Below are 23010 nucleotides of genomic sequence, written 5' to 3' on the forward strand. Positions count from 1 at the left end.
TTGGTCTTGTTGTAGTCCTTGTTGGTCTTGTTGTAGTCCTTCTTGGTCTTGTTTGTATCCTTCTTGGTCTTGTTGTAGTCCCTTTCTTGGTCTTGTTGTAGTCCTTCTTGGTCTTGTTTTGTCCTTCTTGGTCTTGTTGTAGTCCTTGTTGGTCTTGTTGTAGTCCTTGTTGGCTTGTTGTAGTCCTTCTTGGTCTTGTTGTAGTCCTTCTTGGTCTTGTTGTAGTCCTTCTTGGTCTTGTTGTAGTCCTTGTTGGTCTTGTTGTAGTCCTTCTTTCTTGTTGTAGTCCTTGTTTGGTCTTGTTGTAGTCCTTCTGGTCTTGTTGTAGTCCTTTTGGTCTTGTTGTAGTCCTTGTTGGTCTTGTTGTAGTCCTTCTTGGTCTTGTTGTAGTCCACTGAATGGGAGTACAGGGCACAGGCCCATAGTGTATACTTTGGGCCTGTGCCCTGTACTCCCATTCAGTGATACCTGCTTTCAGCTTGTCCTTTAACTGGTTAAAAAAACAAATAAATCAAATCAAAAACTAAAATCTGTTTTATTTTTGGTCAAATGAAAATTCAACGACAGAAATTCAAATCTTATCAGAATTAATATTTTGCCCCCTCTGTCGTCGATTCAGACACATGTATTTGGCAGTTGAGTAACTGAGTACTTGTGTGATGTTGTAAGTAGGCCTCATTGTATAAATACTTGAGCTTTAACCGAAGAGACATTCTGAGTAAAGGACTGTTACTGTGAGGATTGATTGTTACTGCAGTTAATAACCAGAGAACTTCTTCATCTAAACGTATCTTTCCTTCACGCTCTCACTTCCCTTTGTGTGTCTGCTGCTCAACATTATGTTAATACACTTCCTTTTATGTATATGTATTTGGTCCTGCATGCATGTACAGTGTATGTCACCTCACAGGACACAGACACATCCTTCAGGTTCTTTGTTCTGACCTAGAAACACAACAGCAGTGCTGAAAGACCTCACAGAAACTTCACACCCTATACAGCCGACACCATATTGGGTTTTGGTCTTTGTTAGAAACTCTCCCTGGTCCCCGGCTTGAGCTTCAACATCAGGATCCATGTATCTGTGATCCTCTCCAGAATGGAAGTAGTCATCACATACAGAGCATCAACTAGTTCCTTCACATGCTGATATCCAAGAGAGGGAGTTACAGACTCACAAGATGGAGGAATACCGGTTGTCAAAATATAAAAATTCTGACTTTTCTCAAAATATCAAAATTCTGACTTTTTATCAAAATTCTGAGTTTTTAAATATCAAAAATCTGACTTTTATCAAAATTCTGACTTTTTATTACAAAATTCTGACTTTATCAAAATTCTGACTTTTATCAAAATATCAAAAATCTGACTTCTATCAAAATGTTGGCTTTTTACTGAAAATCTCAAAAAATCGACTTTCTCAAAATTCTGACTTTTTCACAACAAATTCTGACTTTTTCTCAAAATCTTCAAAATGTTAATAATCCCTGGTCTCCGGCTTGAGCTTCAATCTCAGGATCCATGTATCTGTGATCCTCTCCAGAATGGAAAGTCATCACATACAGAGCATCAACTAGTTCCTGAACAGTGTCCTTCACATGCTGATATCCAAGAGAGGAGTTACACAGTCACAAGATGGAGGAATAGAAAGCAGTATTCAATGTTTACTTCAGATTAGCTCCACGTCAGAAATGAGCATGCTTGTCATATGTCTATCTCCATAGAGGCTGAATCATCATGTTAATCACATAGCTATCATATGCCTCAAACAGTCCTGATGCTCTTCTAGGTAATTCAGACATCCTGTCATGTTCACAGCTACAGTTGGGATACCTTTGTTATCATGTTGCTCTCATGTTGGAAGAGGACGCTCAGGATTTACCAACAGTCGCCATCATCTGATTTTAGGATGTCATCATCTAATTTATGGGCATCACTATTTCTGGTATGGGACTGTGAGGCTCTGAATGATAATACGACAAACATCGTGAGCTCCGGTCATCATTTGTATTTCTACCACACCTGTTTAGGAACCGACAACCCAACCGGCTCTCGGTCCAAACACCTCTGTTTCTCCGGTGCTGTCGTCCTGTTGACATGAGATCAAATCACACATCTCCAAAGCCTTCACTATCAGAGAGATTGTAGAAACTGAAGTATGTTTTACTTGTTCTGCAACCAGGTGTGTCTCCAGGTGCTTTGGGTGAACGTGTGAACTATCCAGGTCCGGTTTGTGTGTGCCTGAAAGGGTCAAAGGTCACCCTCCCTTGCACCTTCTCAACACTGAAGTCTGTGAAGGGTGTTTTGATAGAGATCCGGAGAGTCGTCTGGTGCCAGAACCATGAAATTTGTCAACTTACAACTCCGTCTGTGTACGACAGCGCTAAACAGAAGAACAACCCTCGCTACAGATACTTGGGAGACAAGGAGGGAAACTGCTCTCTACAGATCTCAGGTTACAGGAGGAAGACGATGCAACTCTTCGCTTCAGAATGGAACCTAATCCCCACAAAGGAGGTTTTACTGGCCAACCAGGAGTGAAGGTCACAGTCAGTGGTAAGAGCATCGTGTTGCTATGCCAACACTTATTAAATAACATCATATTACCATTTGTAATCCTGAAATGTCTTTTCAGATATCTGATTATTTAGATGCCCTTTATGGTTTTATGTTTCCCTTGAACAAGGTCTTAGACTAACGTACACGGTGCATTCATGTGACTTTATATTATAAAATAACTCATACGTACTTTGGCCTTGAGGTTTCACCCCTGAACTCACAATGAGTCTCTCAGGGACAAAGGTATATGGAAGGACTTCAGTTAGAGCTATGGGGAATAGCAGTCCTTATGGAATACTTGTATGGTCCTTTGAGAGATGCTGCATGAGATAGTGGGAACAAGCGCTTTTTGTCTCGTGTCCGGACAGACTCTTAACAATTAGAGTAATTATACATGAGTTCTTTCTGCATGTTTTTGATCAGACCTGCACACAGACATGAAGAACCACTGATCTCTGTCATGCAGGGGGGGGGGGGGGTCAGACCTGCACACAGACATGAAGAACCACTGATCTCTGTCATGCAGGGGGGGGGGGGTCAGACCTGCACACAGACATGAAGAACCACTGATCTCTGTCATGCAGGGGGGGGGGGGGGGTCAGACCTGCACACAGACATGAAGAACCACTGATCTCTGTCATGCAGGGGGGGGGGGGGTCAGACCTGCACACAGACATGAAGAACCCCCTGCAGAGCAGCAGAGGCCGGAGTCTCTTTGTGCTCGTTTCAGTTGCAACTCATTGTGGGTCTGTTTGCAGTTTTTCAGATGTATTTGTAGTCCTTGTTGGTCTTGTTGTAGTCCTTCTTGGTCTTGTTGTAGTCCTTGTTGGTCTTGTTGTAGTCCTTCTTGGTCTTGTTGTAGTCCTTGTTGGTCTTGTTGTAGTCCTTCTTGGTCTTGTTGTAGTCCTTGTTGGTCTTGTTGTAGTTCTTGTTGGTCTTGTTGTAGTCCTTCTTGGTCTTGTTGTAGTCCTTGTTGGTCTTGTTGTAGTCCTTGTTGGTCTTGTTGTAGTCCTTGTTGGTCTTGTTGTAGTCCTTGTTGGTCTTGTTAGTCTTGTTGGTCTTGTTGTAGTCCTTCTTGGTCTTGTTGTAGTCCTTGTTGGTCTTGTTGTAGTCCTTCTTGGTCTTGTTGTAGTTCTTGTTGGTCTTGTTGTAGTCCTTGTTGGTCTTGTTGTAGTCCTTGTTGGTCTTGTTGTAGTCCTTGTTGGTCTTGTTGTAGTCCTTGTTGGTCTTGTTGTAGTCCTTGTTGGTCTTGTTGTAGTCCTTGTTGGTCTTGTTGTAGTCCTTGTTGGTCTTGTTGTAGTCCTTCTTGGTCTTGTTGTAGTCCTTGTTGGTCTTGTTGTAGTCCTTGTTGGTCTTGTTGTAGTCCTTCTTGGTCTTGTTGTAGTCCTTCTTGGTCTTGTTGTAGTCCTTGTTGGTCTTGTTGTAGTCCTTGTTGGTCTTGTTGTAGTCCTTGTTGGTCTTGTTGTAGTCCTTCTTGGTCTTGTTGTAGTCCTTGTTGGTCTTGTTGTAGTCCTTCTTGGTCTTGTTGTAGTCCTTGTTGGTCTTGTTGTAGTCCTTGTTGGTCTTGTTGTAGTCCTTGTTGGTCTTGTTGTAGTCCTTGTTGGTCTTGTTGTAGTCCTCTTGGTCTTGTTGTAGTCCTTCTTGGTCTTGTTGTAGTCCTTGTTGGTCTTGTTGTAGTCCTTCTTGGTCTTGTTGTAGTTCTTGTTGGTCTTGTTGTAGTCCTTGTTGGTCTTGTTGTAGTCCTTCTTGGTCTTGTTGTAGTCCTTGTTGGTCTTGTTGTAGTCTTGTTGGTCTTGTATGTCCTTGTTGGTCTTGTTGTAGTCCTTGTTGGTCTTGTTGTAGTCCTTGTTGGTCTTGTTGTAGTCCTTGTTGGTCTTGTTGTAGTCCTTGTTGGTCTTGTTGTAGTTCTTGTTGGTCTTGTTGTAGTCCTTGTTGGTCTTGTTGTAGTCCTTGTTGGTCTTGTTGTAGTTCTTGTTGGTCTTGTTGTAGTCCTTGTTGGTCTTGTTGTAGTCCTTCTTGGTCTTGTTGTAGTCCTTGTTGGTCTTGTTGTAGTCCTTGTTGGTCTTGTTGTAGTTCTTGTTGGTCTTGTTGTAGTCCTTCTTGGTCTTGTTGTAGTCCTTGTTGGTCTTGTTGTAGTCCTTCTTGGTCTTGTTGTAGTTCTTGTTGGTCTTGTTGTAGTCCTTGTTGGTCTTGTTGTAGTCCTTCTTGGTCTTGTTGTAGTCCTTGTTGGTCTTGTTGTAGTCCTTGTTGGTCTTGTTGTAGTCCTTCTTGGTCTTGTTGTAGTCCTTCTTGGTCTTGTTGTAGTCCTTGTGGTCTTGTTGTAGTCCTTGTTGGTCTTGTTGTAGTCCTTGTTGGTCTTGTTGTAGTCCTTGTTGGTCTTGTTGTAGTCCTTGTTGGTCTTGTTGTAGTCCTTGTTGGTCTTGTTGTAGTCCTTGTTGGTCTTGTTGTAGTCCTTGTTGGTCTTGTTGTAGTCCTTGTTGGTCTTGTTGTAGTCCTTGTTGGTCTTGTTGTAGTCCTTGTTGGTCTTGTTGTAGTCCTTGTTGGTCTTGTTGTAGTCCTTCTTGGTCTTGTTGTAGTCCTTGTGTGGTCTTGTTGTAGTCCTTGTTGGTCTTGTTGTAGTCCTTGTTGGTCTTGTTGTAGTCCTTGTTGGTCTTGTTGTAGTCCTTGTTGGTCTTGTTGTAGTCCTTGTTGGTCTTGTTTGTAGTCCTTCGTTGGTCCTTGTTGTAGTCCTTGTCTTGGTCTTGTTGTAGTCTTGATTGGGTCTTGTTGTAGTCCTTGTTGGTTCTTGTTGTAGTCCTTGTTGGTCTTGTTGTAGTTTCCGGTTTGTAGTCCTTGTTGGTTGTTGTAGTCCTTGTTGGTCTTGTTGTAGTCCTTGTTGGTCTTGTTGTATGCCCTTGTTGGTCTTGTTGTAGTCTTGTTGGTTGATTGTATCCTGGTTGGGCTTGGGGTAGTCCTTGTTGTCCTTGTTCAGTTCCTTGGTGGTCTTGTTGTAGTCCTTCTATGGTATATGTTGTAGTCCATTGTTGGTCTTGTTGTAGTCCTCTCGTTGGTCTTGTTGTAGTCCTTCGTTGGTCTTGTTGTAGTCCTTGTTGGTCTTAGTTGTAGTCCTTTTGGTCTTGTTGTAGTCCTTGTTGGTCTTGTTGGTAGTCCTTCTGGTCTTGTTGTAGTCCTTCGTTGAGTCTTGTTGTAGTCCTTGTTGTGTCTTGTTGTAAGTTCGTGCTTGGTCTTGTTGTAGTCCTTGTTGGTCTTGTTGTAGTCCTTGTTGGTCTTGTTGTAGTCCTTGTTGGTCTTGTTGTAGTCCTTGTGGTCTGTTGTAGTCCTTCTTGGTCTTGTTGTAGTCCTGCTCTTGGTCTTGTTGTAGTCCTTCTTGGTCTTGTTGTAGTCCTTGTTGGTCTTGTTGTAGTCCTTCTTGGTCTTGTTGTAGTCCTTGTTGGTCTTGTTGTAGTCCTTCTTGGTCTTGTTGTAGTCCTTCTTGGTCTTGTTGTAGTCCTTCTTGGTCTTGTTTGTAGTCCTTCTTGGTCTTGTTGTAGTCCTTCTTGGTCTTGTTGTAGTCCTTGTTGGTCTTGTTGTAGTCCTTGTTGGTCTTGTTGTAGTCCTTCTTGGTCTTGTTGTAGTCCTTCTTGGTCTTGTTGTAGTCCTTCTTGGTCTTGTTGTAGTCCTTGTGTTGGTCTTGTTGTAGTCCTTCTTGGTCTTGTGTAGTCCTTGTTGGTCTTGTTGTAGTCCTTCTTGTCTTGTTGTAGTCCTTGTTGGTCTTGTTGTAGTCCTTGTTGGTCTTGTTGTAGTCCTTCTTGGTCTTGTTGTAGTCCACTGAATGGGAGTACAGGGCACAGGCCCATAGTGTATACTTTGGGCCTGTGCCCTGTACTCCCATTCAGTGATACCTGCTTTCAGCTTGTCCTTTAACTGGTTAAAAAAACAAATAAATCAAATCAAAAAACTAAAATCTGTTTTATTTTTGGGTCAAATGAAAATTCAACGACAGAAATTCAAATCTTATCAGAATTAATATTTGCCTCCTCTGTCGGTCGAATTCAGACACATGTATTTGGCAGTTGAGTAACTGAGTACTTGTGATGTTGTAAGTAGGCCTCATTGTATAAATACTTGAGCTTTAACCGAAGAGACATTCTGAGTAAAGGACTGTTACTGTGAGGATTGATTGTTACTGCAGTTAATAACCAGAGAACTTCTTCATCTAAACGTATCTTTCCTTCACGCTCTCACTTCCCTTTGTGTGTCTGCTGCTCAACATTATGTTAATACACTTCCTTTTATGTATATGTATTTGGTCCTGCATGCATGTACAGTGTATGTCACCTCACAGGACACAGACACATCCTTCAGGTTCTTTGTTCTGACCTAGAAACACAACAGCAGTGCTGAAAAGACCTCACAGACAACTTCACACCCTATACAGCCGACACCATATTGGGTTTTGGTCTTTGTTAGAACTCTCCCTGGTCCCCCGGCTTGAGCTTCAACATCAGGATCCATGTATCTGTGATCCTCTCCAGAATGGAAGTAGTCATCACATACAGAGCATCAACTAGTTCCTTCACATGCTGATATCCAAGAGAGGGAGTTACAGACTCACAAGATGGAGGAAGATACCGGTTGTCAAAATATAACAATTCTGACTTTTTCTCAAAATATCAAAATTCTGACTTTTTATCAAAATTCTGAGTTTTTATATCAAAAATCTGACTTTTTATCAAAATTCTGACTTTTTATCAAAATTCTGGACTTTAATCAAAATTCTGACTTTTTATCAAAATATCAAAAATCTGACTTCTATCAAAATGTTGGCTTTTTACTGAAAATCTCAAAAAAATCGACTTTCTCAAAAATTCTGACTTTTTCACAAAATTCTGACTTTTTCTCAAAATCTTCAAAATGTTAATAATCCCTGGTCTCCGGCTTGAGCTTCAATCTCAGGATCCATGTATCTGTGATCCTCTCCAGAATGGAAGGAGTCATCACATACAGAGCATCAACTAGTTCCTGAACAGTGTCCTTCACATGCTGATATCCAAGAGAGGGAGTTACACAGTCACAAGATGGAGGAATAGAAAGCAGTATTCAATGTTTACTCAGATTAGCTCCACGTCAGAAATGAGCATGCTTGTCATATGTCTATCTCCATAGAGGCTGAATCATCATGTTAATCACATAGCTATCATATGCCTCAAACAGTCCTGATGCTCTTCTAGGTAATCAGACATCCTGTCATGTTCACAGCTACAGTTGGGATACCTTTGTTATCATGTTGCTCTCATGTTGGAAGAGGACGCTCAGGATTTTACCAACAGTCGCCATCATCTTGATTTTAGGATGTCATCATCTAATTTATGGGCATCACTATTTCTGGTATGGGACTGTGAGGCTCTGAATGATAATACGACAAACATCGTGAGCTCCGGTCATCATTTGTAGTTCTACACACTGTTTAGCCGACAACCCAACCGGCTCTCGGTCCAAACACCTCGTCTGTTTCTCCGGTGCTGTCGTCCTGTTGACATGAGATCAAATCACACATCTCCAAAGCCTTCACTATCAGAGAGATTGTAGAAACTGAAGTATGTTTTACCTTGTTCTGCAACCAGGTGTGTCTTCCAGGTGCTTTGGGTGAACGTGTGAACTATCCAGGTCCGGTTTGTGCCGTGAAAGGGTCAAAGGTCACCCTCCCTTGCACCTTCTCAACACTGAAGTCTGTGAAGGGTGTTTTGATAGAGATCCGGAGAGTCGTCTGGTGCCAGAACCATGAAATTTGTCAACTTACAACTCCGTCTGTGTACGACAGCGCTAAACAGAAAGAACAACCCTCGCTACAGATACTTGGGAGACAAGGAGGGAAACTGCTCTTCTACAGATCTCAGGTTTACAGGAGGAAGACGATGCAACTCTTCGCTTCAGAATGGAACCTAATCCCCACAAAGGAGGTTTTACTGGCCAACCAGGAGTGAAGGTCACAGTCAGTGGTAAGAGCATCGTGTTGCTATGCCAACACTTATTAAATAACATCATATTACCATTGTAATCCTGAAATGTCTTTTCAGATATCTGATTATTTAGATGCCCTTTATGGTTTATGTTTCCCTTGAACAAGGTCTTAGACTAACGTACACGGTGCATTCATGTGACTTTATATTATAAAATAACTCATACGTACTTTGGCCTTGAGGTTTCACCCTGAACTCACAATGAGTCTCTCAGGGACAAAGGTATATGGAAGGACTTCAGTTAGAGCTATGGGGAATAGCAGTCCTTATGGAATACTTGTATGGTCCTTTGAGAGATGCTGCATGAGATAGTGGGAACAAGCGCTTTTTGTCTCGTGTCCGGACAGACTCTTAACAATTAGAGTAATTATACATGAGTTCTTTCTGCATGTTTTTGATCAGACCTGCACACAGACATGAAGAACCACTGATCTCTGTCATGCAGGGGGGGGGGGGGGGTCAGACCTGCACACAGACATGAAGAACCACTGATCTCTGTCATGCAGGGGGGGGGGGTCAGACCTGCACACAGACATGAAGAACCACTGATCTCTGTCATGCAGGGGGGGGGGGGGGTCAGACCTGCACACAGACATGAAGAACCACTGATCTCTGTCATGCAGGGGGGGGGGGGGTCAGACCTGCACACAGACATGAAGAACCCCTGCAGAGCAGCAGAGGCCGGAGTCTCTTTGTGCTCGTTTCAGTTGCAACTCATTGTGGGTCTGTTTGCAGTTTTTCAGATGTATTTGTAGTCCTTGTTGGTCTTGTTGTAGTCCTCTTGGTCTTGTTGTAGTCCTTGTTGGTCTTGTTGTAGTCCTTCTTGGTCTTGTTGTAGTCCTTGTTGGTCTTGTTGTAGTCCTTCTTGGTCTTGTTGTAGTCCTTGTTGGTCTTGTTGTAGTTCTTGTTGGTCTTGTTGTAGTCCTTCTTGGTCTTGTTGTAGTCCTTGTTGGTCTTGTTGTAGTCCTTGTTGGTCTTGTTGTAGTCCTTGTTGGTCTTGTTGTAGTCCTTGTTGGTCTTGTTGTAGTTCTTGTTGGTCTTGTTGTAGTCCTTGTTGGTCTTGTTGTAGTCTTGTTGGTCTTGTTGTAGTCCTTCTTGGTCTTGTTGTAGTTCTTGTTGGTCTTGTTGTAGTCCTTGTTGGTCTTGTTGTAGTCCTTGTTGGTCTTGTTGTAGTCCTTGTTGGTCTTGTTGTAGTCCTTGTTGGTCTTGTTGTAGTCCTTGTTGGTCTTGTGTAGTCCTTGTTGGTCTTGTTGTAGTCCTTTTGGTCTTGTTGTAGTCCTTCTTGGTCTTGTTGTAGTCCTTGTTGGTCTTGTTGTAGTCCTTGTTGGTCTTGTTGTAGTCCTTCTTGGTCTTGTTGTAGTCCTTCTTGGTCTTGTTGTAGTCCTTGTTGGTCTTGTTGTAGTCCTTGTTGGTCTTGTTGTAGTCCTTGTTGGTCTTGTTGTAGTCCTTCTTGGTCTTGTTGTAGTCCTTGTTGGTCTTGTTGTAGTCCTTCTTGGTCTTGTTGTAGTCCTTGTTGGTCTTGTTGTAGTCCTTGTTGGTCTTGTTGTAGTCCTTGTTGGTCTTGTTGTAGTCCTTGTTGGTCTTGTTGTAGTCCTTCTTGGTCTTGTTGTAGTCCTTCTTGGTCTTGTTGTAGTCCTTGTTGGTCTTGTTGTAGTCCTTCTTGGTCTTGTTGTAGTACTTGTTGGTCTTGTTGTAGTCCTTGTTGGTCTTGTTGTAGTCCTTCTTGGTCTTGTTGTAGTCCTTGTTGGTCTTGTTGTAGTTCTTGTTGGTCTTGTTATAGTCCTTGTTGGTCTTGTTGTAGTCCTTGTTGGTCTTGTTGTAGTCCTGTTGGTCTTGTTGTAGTCCTTGTTGGTCTTGTTGTAGTCCTTGTTGGTCTTGTTGTAGTTCTTGTTGGTCTTGTTGTAGTCCTTGTTGGTCTTGTTGTAGTCCTTGTTGGTCTTGTTGTAGTTTCTTGTTGGTCTTGTTGTAGTCCTTGTGTCTTGTTGTAGTCCTTCTTGGTCTTGTTGTAGTCCTTGTTGGTCTTGTTGTAGTCCTTGTGTGGTCTTGTTGTAGTCCTTTGGTCTTGTTGTAGTCCTTGTTGGTCTTGTTGTAGTCCTTGTTGGTCTTGTTGTAGTCCTTCTTGGTCTTGTTGTAGTCCTTGTTGGTCTTGTTGTAGTCCTTTGGTCTTGTTGTAGTCCTTGTTGGTCTTGTTGTAGTCCTTGTTGGTCTTGTTGTAGTCCTTGTTGGTCTTGTTGTAGTCCTTCTTGGTCTTGTTGTAGTCCTTGTTGGTCTTGTTGTAGTCCTTGTTGGTCTTGTTGTAGTCCTTGTTGGTCTTGTTGTAGTCCTTGTTGGTCTTGTTGTAGTCCTTGTTGGTCTTGTTGTAGTCCTTGTTGGTCTTGTTGTAGTCCTTGTTGGTCTTGTTGTAGTCCTTTGGTCTTGTTGTAGTCCTTGTTGGTCTTGTTGTAGTCCTTGTTGGTCTTGTTGTAGTCCTTGTTGGTCTTGTTGTAGTCCTTGTTGGTCTTGTTGTAGTCCTTGTTGGTCTTGTTGTAGTCCTTGTTGGTCTTGTTGTAGTCCTTGTTGGTCTTGTTGTAGTCCTTGTTGGTCTTGTTGTAGTCCTTGTTGGTCTTGTTGTAGTCCTTGTTGGTCTTGTTGTAGTCCTTGTTGGTCTTGTTGTAGTCCTTCTTGGTCTTGTTGTAGTCCTTGTTGGTCTTGTTGTAGTCCTTGTTGGTCTTGTTGTAGTCCTTGTTGGTCTTGTTGTAGTCCTTGTTGGTCTTGTTGTAGTCCTTGTTGGTCTTGTTGTAGTCCTTGTTGGTCTTGTTGTAGTCCTTGTTGGTCTTGTTGTAGTCCTTGTTTGGTCTTGTTGTAGTCCTTGTTGGTCTTGTTGTAGTCCGTTGGTCTTGTTGTAGTCCTTTGGTCTTGTTGTAGTCCTTGTTGGTCTTGTTGTAGTCCTTGTTGGTCTTGTTGTAGTCCTTGTTGGTCTTGTTGTAGTCCTTGTTGGTCTTGTTGTAGTCCTTGTTGGTCTTGTTGTAGTCCTTGTTGGTCTTGTTAGTCCTTCTTGGTCTTGTTGTAGTCCTTGTTGGTCTTGTTGTAGTCCTTCTTGGTCTTGTTGTAGTCCTTGTTGGTCTTGTTGTAGTCCTTGTTGGTCTTGTTGTAGTCCTTGTTGGTCTTGTTGTAGTCCTTGTTGGTCTTGTTGTAGTCCTTGTTGGTCTTGTTGTAGTCCTTCTTGGTCTTGTAGTCCTTCTTGGTCTTGTTGTAGTCCTTCTTGGTCTTGTTGTAGTCCTTGTTGGTCTTGTTGTAGTCCTTGTTGGTCTTGTTGTAGTCCTTGTTGGTCTTGTTGTAGTCCTTCTTGGTCTTGTTGTAGTCCTTCTTGGTCTTGTTGTAGTCCTTCTTGGTCTTGTTGTAGTCCTTCTTGGTCTTGTTGTAGTCCTTGTTGGTCTTGTTGTAGTCCTTGTTGGTCTTGTTGTAGTCCTTCTTGGTCTTGTTGTAGTCCTTCTTGGTCTTGTTGTAGTCCTTCTTGGTCTTGTTGTAGTCCTTGTTGGTCTTGTTGTAGTCCTTGTTGGTCTTGTTGTAGTCCTTGTTGGTCTTGTTGTAGTCCTTCTTGGTCTTGTGTTGTAGTCCTTGTTGGTCTTGTTGTAGTCCTTGTTGGTCTTGTTGTAGTCCTTGTTGGTCTTGTTGTAGTCCACTGAATGGGAGTACAGGGCACAGGCCCATAGTGCATACTTTGGGCCTGTGCCCTGTACTCCCATTCAGTGATACCTGCTTTCAGCTTGTCCCTTTAACTGGTTAAAAAAACAAATAAATCAAATCAAAAAAACTAAAATCTGTTTTATTTTTTGGGTCAAATGAAAATTCAACGACAGAAATTCAAATCTTATCAGAATTAATATTTGCCTCCTCTGTCGGTCGAATTCAGACACATGTATTTGGCAGTTGAGTAACTGAGTACTTGTGATGTTGTAAGTAGGCCTCATTGTATAAATACTTGAGCTTTAACCGAAGAGACATTCTGAGTAAAGGACTGTTACTGTGAGGATTGATTGTTACTGCAGTTAATAACCAGAGAACTTCTTCATCTAAACGTATCTTTCCTTCACGCTCTCACTTCCCTTTGTGTGTCTGCCTGCTCAACATTATGTTAATACACTTCCTTTTATGTATATGTATTTGGTCCTGCATGCATGTACAGTGTATGTCACCTCACAGGACACAGACACATCCTTCAGGTTCTTTGTTCTGACCTAGAAACACAACAGCAGTGCTGAAAGACCTCACAGAAACTTCACACCCTATACAGCCGACACCATATTGGGTTTTGGTCTTTGTTAGAAACTCTCCCTGGTCCCCGGCTTGAGCTTCAACATCAGGATCCATGTATCTGTGATCCTCTCCAGAATGGAAGTAGTCATCACATACAGAGCATCAACTAGTTCCTTCACATGCTGATATCCAAGAGAGGGAGTTACAGACTCACAAGATGGAGGAATACCGGTTGTCAAAATATAAAAATTCTGACTTTTTCTCAAAATATCAAAATTCTGACTTTTTATCAAAATTCTGAGTTTTTATCAAAAATCTGACTTTTTATCAAAATTCTGACTTTTTATCAAAATTCTGACTTTTTATCAAAATTCTGACTTTATCAAAATTCTGACTTTTTATCAAAATATCAAAAATCTGACTTCTATCAAAATGTTGGCTTTTTACTGAAAATCTCAAAAAATCGACTTTCTCAAAAATTCTGACTTTTTCACAAAATTCTGACTTTTTCTCAAAATCTTCAAAATGTTAATAATCCCTGGTCTCCGGCTTGAGCTTCAATCTCAGGATCCATGTATCTGTGATCCTCTCCAGAATGGAAGTAGTCATCACATACAGAGCATCAACTAGTTCCTGAACAGTGTCCTTCACATGCTGATATCCAAGAGAGGGAGTTACACAGTCACAAGATGGAGGAATAGAAAGCAGTATTCAATGTTTACTTCAGATTAGCTCCACGTCAGAAATGATCATGCTTGTCATATGTCTATCTCCATAGAGGCTGAATCATCATGTTAATCACATAGCTATCATATGCCTCAAACAGTCCTGATGCTCTTCTAGGTAATCATACATCCTGTCATGTTCACAGCTACAGTTGGGATACCTTTGTTATCATGTTGCTCTCATGTTGGAAGAGGACGCTCAGGATTTTACCAACAGTCGCCATCATCTTGATTTTAGGATGTCATCATCTAATTTATGGGCATCACTATTTCTGGTATGGGACTGTGAGGCTCTGAATGATAATACGACAAACATCGTGAGCTCCGGTCATCATTTGTATTTCTACCACACTGTTTAGCCGACAACCCAACCGGCTCTCGGTCCAAACACTCGTCTGTTTCTCCGGTGCTGTCGTCCTGTTGACATGAGATCAAATCACACATCTCCAAAGCCTTCACTATCAGAGAGATTGTAGAAACTGAAGTATGTTTTACTTGTTCTGCAACCAGGTGTGTCTCCAGGTGCTTTGGGTCAACGTGTGAACTATCCAGGTCCGGTTTGTGCCGTGAAAGGGTCAAAGGTCACCCTCCCTTGCACCTTCTCAACACTGAAGTCTGTGAAGGGTGTTTTGATAGAGATCCGGAGAGTCGTCTGGTGCCAGAACCATGAAATTTGTCAACTTACAACTCCGTCTGTGTACGACAGCGCTAAACAGAAGAACAACCCTCGCTACAGATACTTGGGAGACAAGGAGGGAAACTGCTCTCTACAGATCTCAGGTTTACAGGAGGAAGACGATGCAACTCTTCGCTTCAGAATGGAACCTAATCCCCACAAAGGAGGTTTTACTGGCCAACCAGGAGTGAAGGTCACAGTCAGTGGTAAGAGCATCGTGTTGCTATGCCAACACTTATTAAATAACATCATATTACCATTTGTAATCCTGAAATGTCTTTTCAGATATCTGATTATTTAGATGCCCTTTATGGTTTTATGTTTCCCTTGAACAAGGTCTTAGACTAACGTACACGGTGCATTCATGTGACTTTATATTATAAAATAACTCATACGTACTTTGGCCTTGAGGTTTCACCCTGAACTCACAATGAGTCTCTCAGGGACAAAGGTATATGGAAGGACTTCAGTTAGAGCTATGGGGAATAGCAGTCCTTATGGAATACTTGTATGGTCCTTTGAGAGATGCTGCATGAGATAGTGGGAACAAGCGCTTTTTGTCTCGTGTCCGGACAGACTCTTAACAATTAGAGTAATTATACATGAGTTCTTTCTGCATGTTTTTGATCAGTTTTTTTATATTAAATCTCTTAACTTTTCATACCGCTGAAATAAAGCAGATATAACTGTATGTCGGGTTGCATCCACATCATGCAAGGAACACAAATGATGCTGAATGAGCAGTCTGTGGAATATCCATCATTTGAATATCAGTGCAACTTTCATGTATTAAAACACAAAACGACATTTTTTACCTTTGGCCTACCTATGATAAACTTTCTTTAGGAATTACAGAGTAGCCCGGGAGAATCAAGGGTCAAACTGCAAGGATGAAGTCTAGAGAATGCAAGTCAATGGAACCTCTTGAATGTCCTTTAGATGGGGATCCAATGCAGATCAAGAACTCCAGTGAATCAGACGGTGCCGTCTCTCTGCTCTGCTCTGCACGCTGCACTTTCCACCAGCTGGAGGTCACCTGGTCCAGAGACGGCCACGCCCTCCCTCAGTCTGGCCCCGCCCTCAGGCTCAGCGCTCTGACTGCAAAGGATTCTGGGAACTACACCTGTGCTTTGAAGAACGACCCCCGAACAGAGTCTCTGCCGTTCGCACTGCATGTGGAGGCTGCAGACGGAGGTTTGTTATCTGAGGAGGTCTGCAGTAAAACCAGGGCGTCTGTCACATGACTTCAGTGAAGTGAGGAAGTTAACAACGTGATTCAGCTTCATTACGTACATGAAGGAAGTTGAGTACGTTACATTAGTACACGTTAAAGGTGTCGTACTCAGGAAGGCTTAGGGAGAGATCAGGGTTAGGGAGAGATCAGGGTTAGGGAGAGATCAGGGTTAGGGAGAGATCAGGGTTAGGGAAGAGATCAGGGTTAGGGAGAGATCAGGGTTAGGAAGAGATCAGGGTTAGGAAGAGATCAGGGTTAGGAAGAGATCAGGGTTAGGAAGAGATCAGGGTTAGGAAGAGATCAGGGTTAGGGAGAGATCAGGGTTAGGAAGAGATCAGGGTTAGGGAGAGATCAGGGTTAGGAAGAGATCAGGGTTAGGGAGAGATCAGGGTTAGGGAGAGATCAGGGTTAGGGAGAGATCAGGGTTAGGGAGAGATCAGGGTTAGGGAGAGATCAGGGTTAGGGAGAGATCAGGGTTAGGGAGAGATCAGGGTTAGGGAGAGATCAGGGTTAGGGAGAGATCAGGGTTAGGGAGAGATCAGGGTTAGGGAGAGATCAGGGTTAGGGAGAGATCAGGGTTAGGGAGAGATCAGGGTTAGGAAGAGATCAGGGTTAGGGAGAGATCAGGGTTAGGGAGAGATCAGGGTTAGGGAGAGATCAGGGTTAGGGAGAGATCAGGGTTAGGGAGAGATCAGGGTTAGGGAGAGATCAGGGTTAGGGAGAGATCAGGGTTAGGGTTCAAATTATCTCATTAGTCAGCTTAACTTAAAGGTCCCCTATCATGCAAAAGTCACTTTCTGATGTCTAGGCTGGAAGAGAGAGAGGGGGGGGGGGGGGGGGCTACAAGGATCTGTTTGGGGTTTGGAGCAGGACACTTCATTTGCTTTAGTAGTTCGCTATGTAACGTGCGAGAGGTTAACTACAGTTAAAGGTCTCCTATTATGCTAGGCAGATATTACAGGTCTCAGATATATAAATGCTCCAAACCCCAAACAGATCCTTGTAGCCCCCCCCCCCTCTCTCTTCCAGCTGTTACTAAGGACATGTCTCTGAAGTGTCCTGCTCCAAACCCCAAACAGATCCTTGTAGCCCCCCCCCCCCTCTCTCTTCCAGCTGTTACTAAGGAGCTGACTCTGGGTCTGTGGATGAAGATGAAAAAAGGTGCATTTTGCATGATAGGAGACCTTTAAGAGATCATATTGTGTAAATACACAACATGATAATGGCCAACTTGTTCCTCTGTAGTTGTTAGTACAGATGGAGGACGTCTCCTGCTTCTCATCGTCCCGGTGGTTTGTGGAGTCCTGCTGGCCGTCTTCCTCCTGCTGTTCTTCATCATCAGGAGGTGCCTCACAACGTCTGTTTATCGTTGTTGTTTTCATATTTTAGCATTTGTATTTATTGTTGAACTTTTAGAATGTCGTATATAGTTGCATTTTATTGTTTTATTCTATTGTTGCATTTTATTATATATTTTAAATCTTGTATGTTATTGTGGTATCTGCAGGAGGCGTGCAGCAGCAGGAGCAGTTGAGGAGGAACAACAGGTGAGTTTTATTATTATTGATATTATCTGATGAATGTTTTCAGATCTGTAGTGACATATGATCCTCTACAGCCCAAGGGTGTGTCCCGTCAGCGTCCGGACCATGCCGACTTCCTGCCTCCAGCTGAGGAGGAAGTGAGCTACGCTGCGGTCCAGTTCCAGAGCCGGTACGTCCAGTTCATACCTGATTCCAAATAAACATTAAATACAAATAACAACAACAACAACAATAATAATAATAATAATAATAATAATAATAATAATAATAATAATAATAATAATAATAATAATAATAATAATAATAATAATAATAATAATAATAATAATAATAATAATAATAATAATAATAATAATAATAATAATAATAATAAAATAAAATAATAAAAATAAAATGAATACTACCAATAATTAAAATTGTATTGATAAAACTCACAAGTGGCACATAGACATGTTGAGGGCCGGACCATTAAGCCTTATCTGAAGTCTGGTGCTGTTTTGACCATTTGCATAGGAGTTACGATAACATTGTGTTATTTGGCGAGGGATGCGTTTCCATGGAAATGGCATACGGTGAGATGTCAGATTTGGCGTAGAGCTGTTGAGGCATGGACCGGTGATATACAAGTGAAGATTGGAGGGCGATCGAACCGTGTCCATTGGAGTTACAGCGACATCGTGTTTTATGGCGAGGGATGCGTTGCCATGGTAACACCACATTACGTAACATCAGATTTGACGTAGAGCTGTTCAGGGCAGCAGTGATAGTCTGATGTTTGGTGATGTTGATGAGCATGTTAGTTGGAGTTATTTTCGTTCGTTTACGTGAAAGTGAAAGACGGGGGAGTTTACGTTAAAAAGGGAAGTGGGCGTGGCTTGCGCAATTTTCACCAGTCCTGACGCGCGTGCAAAATATGGTGAGTTTACATATGTGTTGTGGGGGTCAGAAATGCATTCAAAGAGGGCACATTTATTTTTAAAAATAAATAATAATCCTATCGATATCAATAATGTCTTCGCCGACCTCTGGTCTCAGACCCTAATAATAATCCTATCGATATCAATAATGTCTTCGCCGACCTCTGGTCTCAGACCCTAATAATAATCCTATCAATAATTAATTGTGTTTGTGTGCATGTGTGTGCCCCATGTTGTGATGTGTGTTTCTGTGCTTTCGCCCGTCGTCTTCCCGATGTGTTTGGGTGTTTTGCTGGGTTGTCGCTCGCTACACCCTAATAATAATAATAGACTGTATCTTTCTTTTTTTTTATCGTATTCTTGTATTTACTCTGCAGTGACGTCCGGCCTCCTGTGGTCCAGTTCAGACCGAAGAACCAGAGCCGGTACCGTAAAGTTCATATCTGTTTTAAAATCACTTGGTATATAAGTAATATTCTTTATTTACACATGCTGTTTGTGGCGCATAACTGGGAGGTGATAAGCTAAAGGTGGCTAATGTTGGGTTATAAAGGAACTACAGCACGGTCACATGACTTCACGTCCCCATAATGTATGAAGATTCAAGAAAAAATAAATTTTGTTATATATAAACTACCCAACAGTATATATAAGTACTGCTGAAACGATGTGTTGATTAATTGATTGACAGAAATGTATAATTGTTAACTATTTATATCTTACTAACCATAGTGAAAGGTGTCTGTTTGGCAAGCCCTTTTACACCATTGTATCACAGATTACACCGTTAAACAGATGTTTTCATTAACTGTGAAAGTTATATCATACAGCATGTAACCATAGCAACTGTAGTTCTGCTGGATGCTGCATTAGCAGATCAGACCAAACGAACCATGAGTTAAAAAAGAACAAAGCCAAACTTACTTTCCTTTGATTTGTGGCCATGGTTAAAGGAGGCTAATGTTGGGCTATAAAGGAACTACAGCACGGTCACATGACTTCACGTCACCACCGCTAAGCTAAAGGAGGCTAATGTTGGGCTATAAAGGAACTACAGCACGGTCACATGACTTCACGTCACCACCACTAAGCTAAAGGAGGCTAATGTTGGGCTATAAAGGAACTACAGCACGGTCACATGACTTCACGTCACCACCGCTAAGCTAAAGGAGGCTAATGTTGGGCTATAAAGGAACTACAGCACGGTCACATGACTTCACGTCACCACCGCTAAGCTAAGGAGGCTAATGTTGGGCTATAAAGGAACTACAGCACGGTCACATGACTTCACGTCACCACCGCTAAGCTAAAGGAGGCTAATGTTGGGCTATAAAGGAACTACAGCACGGTCACATGACTTCACGTCACCACCGCTAAGCTAAAGGAGGCTAATGTTGGGCTATAAAGGAACTACAGCACGGTCACATGACTTCACGTCACCACCGCTAAGCTAAAGGAGGCTAATGTTGGGCTATAAAGGAACTACAGCACGGTCACATGACTTCACGTCACAACCGCTAAGCTAAAGGAGGCTAATGTTGGGCTATAAAGGAACTACAGCACGGTCACATGACTTCACGTCACCACCGCTAAGCTAAAGGAGGCTAATGTTGGGCTATAAAGGAACTACAGCACGGTCACATGACTTCACGTCACCACCGCTAAGCTAAAGGAGGCTAATGTTGGGCTATAAAGGAACTACAGCACGGTCACATGACTTCACGTCACCACCGCTAAGCTAAAGGAGGCTAATGTTGGGCTATAAAGGAACTACAGCACGGTCACATGACTTCACGTCACCACCGCTAAGCTAAAGGAGGCTAATGTTGGGCTATAAAGGAACTACAGCACGGTCACATGACTTCACGTCACCACCGCTAAGCTAAAGGTGGCTAATGTTGGGCTATAAAGGAACTACAGCACGGTCACATGACTTCCCGTCACCACCGCTAAGCTAAAGGTGGCTAATGTTGGGCTATAAAGGAACTACAGCACGGTCACATGACTTCACGTCACCACCGCTAAGCTAAAGGTGGCTAATGTTGGGCTATAAAGGAACTACAGCACGGTCACATGACTTCCCGTCACCACCGCTAAGCTAAAGGTGGCTAATGTTGGGCTATAAAGGAACTACAGCACGGTCACATGACTTCACGTCACCACCGCTAAGCTAAAGGGGGCTAATGTTGGGCTATAGAGGAACTACAGCACGGTCACATGACTTCACGTCACCACGGCTAAGCTAAAGGTGGCTAATGTTGGGCTATAAAGGAACTACAGCACGGTCACATGACTTCCCGTCACCACCGCTAAGCTAAAGGTGGCTAATGTTGGGCTATAAAGGAACTACAGCACGGTCACATGACTTCACGTCACCACCGCTAAGCTAAAGGTGGCTAATGTTGGGCTATAAAGGAACTACAGCACGGTCACATGACTTCACGTCACCACCGCTAAGCTAAAGGGGGCTAATGTTGGGCTATAGAGGAACTACAGCACGGTCACATGACTTCACGTCACCACCGCTAAGCTAAAGGGGGCTAATGTTGGGCTATAAAGGAACTACAGCACGGTCACATGACTTCACCACTGCTAAGCTAAAGGTGGCTAATGTTGGGCTATAAAGGAACTACAGCACGGTCACATGACTTCACCACCGCTAAGCTAAAGGCGGCTAATGTTGGGTTATAAAGGAACTACAGCACGGTCACATGACTTCACGTCACCACCGCTAAGCTAAAGGTGGCTAATGTTGGGCTATAAAGGAACTACAGCACGGTCACATGACTTCACGTCACCACCGCTAAGCTAAAGGTGGCTAATGTTGGGCTATAAAGGAACTACAGCACGGTCACATGACTTCACGTCACCACAGCTAAGCTAAAGGTGGCTAATGTTGGGCTATAGAGGAACTACAGCACGGTCACATGACTTCACGTCACCACCGCTAAGCTAAAAGAGGCTAATGTTGGGCTATAAAGGAACTACAGGACGGTCACATGACTTCAAGTCACCACCGCTAAGCTAAAGGTGGCTAATGTTGGGCTATAAAGGAACTACAGCACGGTCACATGACTTTACGTCACCACCGCTAAGCTAAAGGAGGCTAATGTTGGGCTATAAAGGAACTACAGCACGGTCACATGACTTCACGTCACCACCGCTAAGCTAAAGATATCTAATGACTCTCTGTTTATTCATTATTTATAGAGCGGAGGAGGAGGACGCCACCATCTACAGCTCAGTGGCAGGCAAACGCTGAATCCACTGAGTCCATTATATGTGAATAAACAGCATAATATGTGAATAGACATCATTATATAGAGTGGCGAAGTCCCTCCCCTTCCGGTGGACCTCCATGGGACCTTATTTCGGAAAAGTTATGCATTGAAGTCAATGGAGAGAGAAAGATTATCTTTCGATCCCGTTTGAATTGTGCCATGAATTACACATATGATGTTTGTCAATTTAAAAGATAATTTTGCAAGTAAAAAAAAAAGAAATGTGTCGTAAAACTGTGAAGTAACACATTTGTTTGTGTGAAACGCTCAATGAACTACATCTCTGGTCAACATTACAACACACGTCACCAAGATGGCCGTCACTACTGTCAACAAACCGATTGGCTACCTTCACTAACACCACAATGAAACACGTCCTGAAGAAAGTCATGCAAAGCTGCCTGCCTGCCTTCCTTTGATTCTCTCTGAACTGCCCGGTCGTTTTAATGTTTAATGTCAACCATTTGTGCAGATAGCATGAAGTAGAGAAGATCGCTAGCGTTAGCGTTAGCATTTCTCTCCCGGGCTTAAATTGTGTATTATAGAATGATCACACCGGTGACAGTACTATTCAAAGGGTTCACGAAATATGACTACTACTCTTACTGTTTAACATGTTGGGTTACTTAATGTTACTTCATGTTAAGGCTAATAAAAATGACACGGCTGTAATGCTAACTAACGTGCTAGCTACTAGCTAGCTTGATCCAGACACTCCTGGTCCTTTCATCAGACGGGAAGCGAAAGAACGAGCAAGACCCATTGCTGGTATGATAACAACCTGGTACTAAGCACACAGGCATCTTGTTAAAGTTATCTTATCTTAGTGGAGGAAAACAATTGTGACATCACTTACGCGACTCTGGGATTTGTAGTCTTTCTAGTTACGTATTTTTCATAGTCTTATATTTCAACAGTTTTACGACAAACTGTGACTTTTTTGACATGGAAATTATTTTTTAAGATTGACAAACATCATATGTGTAATTCATGGCACAATTCAAACGGGATCGAAAGATAAGTTTTCTCTCCCCATTGACTTCAATGCATTATTTTTCCGAAATAAGGTCCCATGGGGCGGAAGTAGATGGGCGTGACTTCGCCTCTCTATATGAATAACTGTTTTAAAAATATTGTTCTATGCAAACAACGAAGAGCTCTCTGATTGGACGATTCCTACAGCAATGCTCTCTGGGACTTGTAGTTTATTACATGCATAGTTCATACATTCACACAGTAATAGAGTGGCGAAGTCATATACTTCGCCACTCTATAATCACAGGGAGGCTGTGGCTCAGTGGATTTGCTTGACTTCGAATCAGGGTTAGGGTGTCGTTGTGTCCCTGAGACACTTCACCCCAAACTGCTCCTGTGGATTGTCCACAGTACTGAGTATGTAAGTCGCTTTGGATAACAAGTGATGTAATGTAATTTTACAGAATTGTGTAAAAAGAAAGTTTAAAGTTATTATTCTGTCTTTTGTTTTTAGGTATTATGAATGTATTGACCTGCTTTTGCATTTGTCTACCTCTCAGTGTTTACTTCTACATGTAATATGCTTTTAATGTGTTTTAATGTGTGTGTTGTTTTATGTAAATAAAGATTTGTAACATTTTAAATAATATATTTGAGATTTTCTGTTTTAATTTCCAATGATGACAAACAGGAACCCAAAAGATAATACAAGAGTCATTTAAAGAAAATAATAACACAATAATAACAATAACTTAACTGTGCTAGTTCAACTGTAGTGTATATATTATAATATACTTATTCTAATATATGTATTTATATAGAACTTTTTGATGTTTATATGAATATTTGTTATTTATACGTATT

The 23010-nt window shown here is 42.3% G+C and overlaps 1 protein-coding gene across 1 annotated transcript; it reads left to right on the top strand.

Moving 5' to 3' along the window:
- Positions 1-8437: 8437 nt before the first annotated feature.
- LOC117475942 lies at positions 8438-22793 on the top strand. The gene is made up of 9 exons (XM_034122288.1): positions 8438-8537; positions 14030-14401; positions 15135-15389; positions 16675-16774; positions 16937-16976; positions 17048-17142; positions 18268-18315; positions 21101-21213; positions 22284-22793. Exons 1-8 carry the CDS (start codon positions 8474-8476, stop codon positions 21150-21152), a joined length of 1026 nt encoding a protein of 341 aa, XP_033978179.1. The 5' UTR covers positions 8438-8473; the 3' UTR covers positions 21153-21213; positions 22284-22793.
- Positions 22794-23010: the final 217 nt, after the last annotated feature.

This window comes from Trematomus bernacchii, unplaced genomic scaffold (genome assembly GCF_902827165.1).
Source record: "Trematomus bernacchii unplaced genomic scaffold, fTreBer1.1, whole genome shotgun sequence".
Taxonomy (NCBI): domain Eukaryota; kingdom Metazoa; phylum Chordata; class Actinopteri; order Perciformes; family Nototheniidae; genus Trematomus; species Trematomus bernacchii.